Source organism: Colias eurytheme, chromosome 19 (genome assembly GCF_061535395.1).
Source record: "Colias eurytheme isolate Ceu_HAF_F1 chromosome 19, ilColEury1 Martin Lab GWU primary, whole genome shotgun sequence".
Taxonomy (NCBI): Eukaryota; Metazoa; Arthropoda; class Insecta; order Lepidoptera; family Pieridae; genus Colias; species Colias eurytheme.
This window is the reverse complement of record NC_142998.1, coordinates 763858-773201: the sequence shown is the minus strand read 5'-3', so window position 1 is coordinate 773201 and position 9344 is coordinate 763858. Positions and strand designations below refer to the sequence as shown.

Here is a 9344-nt window from a genome sequence, read left to right as displayed (position 1 = left end):
TTTATATCGGATGAAGAATCTGCTAACGGAGAAATTAGGATTACATTATCGATCGAGCAGAACAGCTGAGCGAGGACTCTGCCGGGCTGTTTCGACGCAATGCAGATCACGTGTGTCGATCAACCTTAAGGTTCTTCTGAGTCCGCCCTAAAGTGCCGTCCCTGTCTGGCGCGCGTGGAAAGCAAGGCGCGAGGCGAGAGAGAAAGCGCGAGGGTTGGTTCTGTCGCCGGCGCGTCTGCGTCGCGCGCACGGGGCACCGCGTATCGATGTTTGCGCGCGCAAGCGGCTAGCTGCCTCGGCTTCCAGAGTCATTCTGTGCGGAGTTCTCGTCCAGAGCGGTCGCAGCGCGCTTTCTCCTGGGCGATCCGTCGGCATTCGGGCCGGCGCCGCCGTCGGCGATGGACCACGACGAGGATAGGTCCTTGTCTCTGGGAACGGAGGTCTCGGCCTCCGTGCCCCCCCCGAGTCCTCTCACGGGATGCTATCTGCTAGCCGTCATCGGCGAGCCTCACACTCAAGAGGATAAGGAGATTATCCTGCAGCGCCTCGTCAAAGGTAAGACGAAAAGCCGGCCGGCGGCGCGTGTGAAAGTCGACATTTTCCAAGTCTCGGACGAATATTCTTTATCTGGAAGAATGTCGCGATTAGATTATTTTTGCGGGCCAGTGCGTCCACTTTTTTCATTACGTCATCCGTGACGTCTGGAGTTTTTCTAAGCCAGTTATCTAATTGAAGCAATTGGAGTACAATCATATTAGTGGATAAATATCACCTGCTTATTAAGGACACGTGTAATTTGTATGGAGATGAAACCTTGCAAGGGATTGATGCACAAATTGGATAATGGAAAAAATTACGATTCTGCGTCGGACGATTTGTGGTGTGACATAGTTAACTATTGCTCTATATTAGATGATTTACATTGTTAACGAGTCGGTTTTGTTATTTTCTAATTCATATGTAGGGATACATTTCGGAAAAGGTGTTTTCGTAATCCAAAAAGGCTTGTACGAAAAAATATGGAGCACCGGCTTTTTAATGTAGAGTCATTATTTTGTGGTTTTTGGTAGAGTCGATGAAGTTTGACGTTTCTATTTTAAATATTTGTCGTAGATTAAGTATTTAAAACTGAAATTTATAGTAAATGAAATGTTAAAAATAGATAATATATTATTACGTTTTATTATTGAACCAAAAGTGAAAGTACAAGTTATATTATATTGTTTGTCAATAAACATTAATGCGGAAATGCGTCAAAACAATTGCGCCTATTTTGGGGACTTCCGGTTAACAGTTATAAGTTTTTGTTTAGAATACGTAACTATTTGCAATTATTAATTCATAACGATTAAATCGTAGGTTGTATTTAAAATAAAAGTTTAAAACAGTATAAATATATCTACTAATATAGTTTTATAAAAAGGTATAATTTTCGGTGCATATTTTCATCTTATTTTCGAGACCATCGGTCATGTACACTAAATTGTTTAAAGTTATAAATTATTTGTCCAATGTAATTAGTTTAGATAAACTTTTTACGAAGTTGAGAAATGAAAATCATAAATCAAATTTCAATTAGGTATTTCTGAGTTTTTAAATAAATACAACATAAAACATCATATCAATTAAAATAAAAACATTTTGATATAGATAAATAATTATTCTAGATTTTCCGCTACTGACCTACGACAACAAATTATTATAACCACTTATAACTAAACGCATAAATTTCACGCCAATGCTATAAAATTAGGTTTAGTATTTTCTTCTCACATTATGTCCGCTACAAATTAATTTTATAATAAAAAGGCATGAAGTATAACTGATTGTTTCGTGGATATTATTTCACGGAGTCTTTTAACATTATCTATATTAACCAGCTGTGCCCCGCGATTTTACCCGCATTGCTCCGATCGGTCGGTCGGATCGGTCTTAGCGTGATGATATATAGCCTATAGCCTTCCTCGATAAATGGACTATCTAACTGTGAAATAATTATTAAAATCAGATGCGTGGTTCCTGAGATCAGGAGCGTTCAAGCGAACAAACTTTTAGGCTTTTTATAAATATATTATAATAAATAATTAATAACGTCTACAGTTATTTTAAAGCAAAATATTTATTATTCCGATATTATCTACAATTTTAACTCTTGTTTGGTTAAATCACAATTAAAATTGAAAAAACGGAGGCTTATTTTTAACATTTATACGAAGGAAAGCCGACTCTTTAAATTCTGTATTTTCCTAGTTTTAGAAAACATACTTTAAAACTATACATTTGAACTAGGACGCAAAATATAATATTATGTCAATTGAAGATGCATAATACTTATATTGGGGTTTATATTGCAAGATTAGTTGATAGCTTATCAATGCAGCTGATAACAGATAACATATCTAGATGATGTCATCTGTTTATGATAAAGGAGAAAGTTATTTTTGCACAACTCTCAAAAAATATGTTTATAAATATAAGACTATGGGATCTAATTTAGAATAGGAACATTAATTATGTGTCCGATATCAATTGAAAAAAAATACAATTCGTATATCAATAACGGTTTATTATTTTTATTTTTGTCTAGCCAAGAATAATCCGCGAAAAGAGTTTCAAATAATATTAAATGACTTGCTTTAATCTATTAAATATTTAAATGTCCCAAAATAAGTCGTTACTCATATTTTACAGGCTATTAGAAACACGCGGGGGACGTAAAATCGATTGAAAACTTTCGTGAAAACTATTATTTTTAAACCACTTTGAAATAACACTATTCTTTCAAAGTGGTTTAAATAGAGAGAGGACTTCACTTGAATTTGTAGAGTAGAGTTGTTTTCCTATATCAAAAAAGTGGAATTTAAGGTGATTGCAACGATCTGTTCCCAGCCAATATCCCGCTAGATGGCGCTGAATTCTACATTTCTAGTTTATTTGAGTTTTTGCGTAATTGGAATAGTCATCAAACCTAGGAATAGTCATGGCGGTTACTGAATATTATATTTTATTGAAATATGTTATATCATTGCCTTAAAATCCACCCAATTCGGTAAAATTATGCGTTTTAACATCTGTCATTGCATACAGGGTCGTTTACACACACAGACGTATACAAAAATGATAAAGATTTAACTCTAGATGGCGTGAATGTAAAGCGCGTCACACACGGTGAAGATACTACCTATAATATTTTATCTAATCTAGTAATATTTTATATTACAGTATCTTAAGGTATCCGGTATCAGCGTTCTGACCATCATTTTTCTTTTTTCGCTGTAGAACCGCCATCCTGTTACAAATGACCCACAAAGGAGAATGACCACGGGTGGTATCGGTAAAATTTTAGTTGTGCCACGTATTCGTTATATTGTTAATTCCTATTTGTATTTATAATGATCATATGTATCAATATTAAGTCTTAATTAAACCGGATAAATTGAAATAATAGTAAAAGTAAAAGTTTTTCTTTTGAAACATGTATGAACTTTCGCATTAGTAGGAAGTAGGATTGTTATAAAAATAAAAGTTATATTTGTTGGCGTAAACTATTTTATTGTAATTTTGGGAAATAAATAATGTCAAAATTGATTACCTACAATAAAACGCAGTTTTATTTTATTACCTACATTACACTATTGTTTTTTTTTAATCAAAACATGTATTTGAAGTAGCAAATATGATATTATGCTGATCCAAGCATTTTCACTCAAAACTAATATCAGTAATGATTTGTAAAAGTAAATTATTTCAAAATACATTTCATAACCAACAAGTAAGAATAATTATTCATACAACAACAAATCAAAAACACTATTTACTATGGAAAAAAAACCAGGAAGGTGAAAAACATATTTACGATTTCGATGCACTCGACTTTTAGTAAAATAATAGGTAAAAATATTATTATGGTTTTGATCACAGACATATCTGTGGTTTTGATTTTAGCTACTAGTATCAGAAAGCTGCGTGTTCAATGCACGTCGGGGTCCCACAACTGTGGAGGAAGAAAGGTAGAATACCTCCATCGAATAAGTGAAGTTTCTCGACATACTCGATTTGCCGGCCGGCCTCAATGAAGATTGTCCGAAAGTTGTATATGTGCTCTGTAACGAAAAAATTTCGCTAGCGCGATTCAGAGTGAGGTGTCGTACAATATACCTAATGAAGTTTTTCATCTTTTTATTTTACTGCAAATACAAAATAAAAATTAAACAATGGTAATGTAAATTCTAAACAAACTACTACCAAAATACAATTAGAACAAAAATCATTTGACTTGTTTATTTCACCCAGAGGCCAGAGGCGGCTCGTGACAAAATTGTATACCTAGGTGTTCACTTGAAATAAAACAACGAAAATACAATAGCGTTCGGGATGATTTATTACAAAAAAATGAGCACCACATTTTATAAATGTCTATAACACTAAAAATTACAAAGTACAGGCTATTTCAAAACGAATTCAATGACTAGGTATCAATAATTAGTAAATCACCGAATTTGCATTCGCGAGCGTAGGTATCCATAGTGTTTGTCACTGACGGTCACTGACCTCTATAACTTATAGTTATAGAGGTCAGTGGTGTTTGTTGTGTAAACATGTATGTATTTGAGTAGTTAGTAGCATATTATATTCTGAATTTCTGATCCATGCCTATTCACTCAAAACTAATAACACTAATGATTTGTAACAGTAAATTATTTCAATAGGTAGGTATTTGAACATTTCCCAACAAGACGTAAGAATAATTATTCGTAGGTATACAAGATACAATAACAAATCTAATACACTATTTATTATTTTATTATTTACTAGCGGTCCGCCCCGGCTTCGCCCGTGGTACATGTTTACGTTTTCTCTCCATAAGAAGTAATAGCTAGAGAGCTAGCGCAAAGCTACCTGTATGTATTTGACCAGACCTGGATTTTTGTGTGTTGATTCCCCTATACCTACTATACATGAGATGAGGAGTCACTAAGCCCAGAGTGGTGGACGGGGCGCGCGCTTAGGTAAGACAGGTGGAAATTTTTGGCGAACTTTGAAACCATTTGACCACGTCTGCCATTTTGATATTTGAAAATAGATTATTATTACTATCGGAAAATAACAATGGCAGACCATTATCACGCGGATAACATTCTGGCAGACACTTATGAAAGTGCTGAAAAAAATACAATTTTGAAAGTATTTGACCAGATCTGCCATTATATATACATATATTTTATTTATTAGGGTCTTAAAAACTTATTTTCGAAACGGCAGACATTTTCATTGCGTACAGACTTCAGCAGACAACAAAACTTTACAGACTTCAGCAGTCAACAAGACTTAGCTTCTACATGGTCAGATGTATATATGTATTACGTTCCCTGACCTTACATCAATGATTTACTTTATTAATGTTTTTATGGTCATTTACATTTAATTTTGAAAACTATGGAATAAAATTTATAAATTTGATGATACAAAACTAAATATACATTTGTAAAGAATCTCAAATATAAAGTTGTGTTGCAAATAACAAATCATCATTTAAATATTTAGTTTATTTCTTTATTTAAGAAACAATTAACAATTACAAAACAACATAAAAAAACACGCATGCATTTATTGAAATGTTCATTCATCATCACTATCGTATGGCGTTGTGTGACTCGTCTTCATAATCCATTGAATCGGATTCTGTAAAAGTAAAACGTAAATTATATAATAAAAGAAATGAGTCATTATAAACTTACCTAGTAAGGCAATGCCTTTGATGTCGCACGATGCCGCCGCGCCGCCAGTGTAGGTACTTCTGCTGCTACATGAAGATATGCTAGGGTTGCAACAAATGGGAAATAAAACAATTGTAATTATTACTATTATGATGTAATCATTTATTCATATTATGTACATTCAAAACAATTGCTATTATTAAATCTGATGTAATTATTTTTTCATAAATATATAATTATTATTAATTATATAATATATTGCACTGTGAAATATTTACGTATCACTTTATTTTTGATGTTCTTAATTGTCTTTTATAAAATTTAAGTGACGCATTCGCATTGGGATCAACAATCCGATAAGAAAAGAATGGAGACAACATATACATAGCTTTGATTTCAATTCTACAGATACAAAATATACAATCTATCTAAAATGATACAACGGATGTTTCCTGCGTTTTCTCGTCAAAATACCGAAACAACGTAATTATTGTATAGTAGTTGGGCGTGAAAGTAAAAAAACAAATGAAAAGTGTTTTCCATATGATTATTTATTAAATTTACGCGATTAAGAATAATTTCAACGATACAATTTAGTAACCGAGAATTCAGAGGATTAAAGAAAATACCTGCCTGATCATTTTATCAAACTCTAAAAGAATTATGGTTATTTCGCATCACTCGGTTTATTAGTTTGGTAATAATTATTAAAGGTAGTTACAACCCTAGCCATTGAGTCGAACGGTAGGCAACACAATATCGACTTTGTGCGGGTACATATGGTACATTTCTTCTTGCTGTGAAGCGTAATTATTATTATTAAGATTTTTTAGGCTATTTTGAATCAGCTGTTCTAATTTAATTCTAGAAATTTATTAAAACGTGATTTTTTTAAAAGTATATTATGAGTTTATAAATACCTCAACCAATAGTTATTGTGTCCTATCCTCATTTCTTTATATCTTGGTAGTTAACTAAAGTGTTAAATTTACATAACCTCAACAACAACATTTACACTGCCACTGCACTAAAACTAAACTAACTAGCTCTCTAGCTATAAGAACCATCCTCGTACTTCAAGGGATATAATAAAAAAAGAATTATCGAAATCGGTTCAGCCGTTCTCGAGTTATGCGCTTACCAACACATTTTGCGATTCATTTTTATATATAAGAAGACTAGCGGTCCGCCCCGGCTTCGCCCGTGGTACATGTTTACGTTTTCTCTACATAAGAACCATCCTCGTACTTCAAGGAATATAATAAAAAAAGAATTATCGAAATCGGTTCAGCCGTTCTCGAGTTATGCGCTTACCAACACATTTTGCGATTCATTTATATATATATATACTAGCGGTCCGCCCCGGCTTCGCCCGTGGTACATAATATTTACGTTTTCTCTACATAAAAACCATCCTCGTACTTCAAGGAATATAATAAAAAAAGAATGATCGAAATCGGTTCAGCCGTTCTCGAGTTATGCGCTTACCAACACATTTTGCGATTCATTTTTATATATAAGAAGACTAGCGGTCCGCCCCGGCTTCGCCCGTGGTACATAATATTTACGTTTTCTCTACATAAAAACCATCCTCGTACTTCAAGGAATATAATAAAAAAAGAATGATCGAAATCGGTTCAGCCGTTCTCGAGTTATGCGCTTACCAACACATTTTGCGATTCATTTTTATATATAAGATAAGATTATGTGAAAATAACCAGGAAGGTGAAAAACATATTTACGAAAACATAGTAACATAATATGGCTGTCGCTACAATAATTATATTTCAATTTTATCTTTTTATACCTAGTAGAACTGGCCGACGAATAAAAAAAATCGTATTAGAATAAATACAATAAATTACGGAACAAAAAAAGGATTGTAACTGAATTAGGTATGTTTGTTTCTGGGCGCACCGTTTTCGACGACGCGACGCGCGACGTAAGCGTATAGGTATAGGTACCTACTTTGCTAAAACAAACTAATAAAATTGTGTGTCTGTCTGAAAATTCGGAAAAGCATATTTTGCAAGTTTGTAATTACTTTGATAGTTTACCGATTTATAATAATTGTAATTGTAATTGTATAATATATAATTTGCAATGTGGTGAAATTTCATAAAAATCACGGGCCAATTTTTTGTTTTGAATCCCACCGAAAATATAATTGCGTTATTAGAATAATTAATTACTATACCTACCCACGATCAATTATTACAATATAGTCTCAAATGCATACTAGAGAAATATTGCAATTTGATTCAATTAAAATGCATAGCATACAAAAATAAATTCACAACACAAGAAATTCCGCGCGCAAATCATAGCGCGTGTCAATGAAATCAAGAATGTTTTATATCAAGCCGACGCGGACGACGACGCGACGCCGAACAAAAGTACCTACGACGGACGACCACGCTTCGAGTTGCCAAACAACATGAGTAATAAATTGTTTACAAAAAAAACAAGTTTTCCATTTTTCTGTATGAGTAGACAGAACTTCAAAACGCCACCTGCTACGGTTTATATTATGAACGATTGTTATAAAAATAAAAGTTATATTTGTTGGTGTAAACTATTTTATTGATCAATAATTTTGGAATTTAAAATTGTCAACATTGATTACAATAAAACGCAGTTTTATTTTATTACACTATTGTTTTTTTTATCAAAACATGTATTTGAAGTACCATATAATATTATGCTGATCCAAGCATTTTCACTCAAAACTTATATCACTAATGATTTGTAAAAGTAAATTATTTCAATATACATTTCATAACCAACATGTAAGAATAATTATTATTATTCCTACCTACAACAACAAACCTAAAACACTATTTACTATGGGAAAATAACCAGGAAGGTGAAAAACATATTATTATTTACGATTTCGACGCACTCGACTTTTAGTAAAATATAGTAGGGAAACATAATATTATGGTTTTGATTTTTGCTACTAGTATAAGAAAACTGCGTGTTCAAACTACTTGTTTGTCTGTCTGAAAATTCGGAAGTACTTTGGTAGTTTACCGATTTATAATAATATTGTATACCTATATCGTTGTTTAAAAAATATTCAAACACAATAAAATATGATATATGTACTGATTTATCACTGGTTTCAGTGATGAACTGATGAGTCAATTATAGCCACTATACTTTCGTCATACGTGTGTATGATTGATGTGATTTGCAACGTGGTGATATTTCAGAAAAATCACGGGTCAAATTGTCCCACCGAAAATATAACTGCGTTATAAGAATAACTATACCTACGATAAATTATACATAATACAATATAGTCTCAAATGCATACTAGTGAAATATTTTATTTGAATCAATAAAATAAAAAAAAAAATAAAAAATAATAATAATACAAAAATAAATTCACAACACAAGAAAATCCGCGCGCAAATCATAGCGCGTGACAATGAAATCAAGAACTTTCGAGCCGACGCGGACGACGAAGGAGCCTAACAAAAGTACCTACAATCATAGGCGGCTCGTGACAAAATTGTATGGCCGTGTTCACTTGAAATAAAACAACGAAAATAGGTACCTACAATAGCGTTAGCAGTACAAAAAAAATGAGCACCACATTATAAATGTCTATTTATACACTAA

At 32.9% G+C, this 9344-nt stretch overlaps 1 protein-coding gene across 1 annotated transcript in view; it reads left to right on the top strand.

The window, feature by feature from the left end:
• The first annotated feature begins 257 nt into the window (after nt 1-257).
• The window catches only part of LOC149899919 (uncharacterized), a 104651-nt gene continuing 95564 nt past the window's right edge, over nt 258-9344 (top strand). Inside the window, exon 1 of the mRNA XM_090113364.1 lies at nt 258-555. Coding sequence (XP_089969490.1) covers nt 399-555 — 157 coding nt within the window. The 5' untranslated portion in view covers nt 258-398. The remainder of the gene's footprint in view (nt 556-9344) is intronic.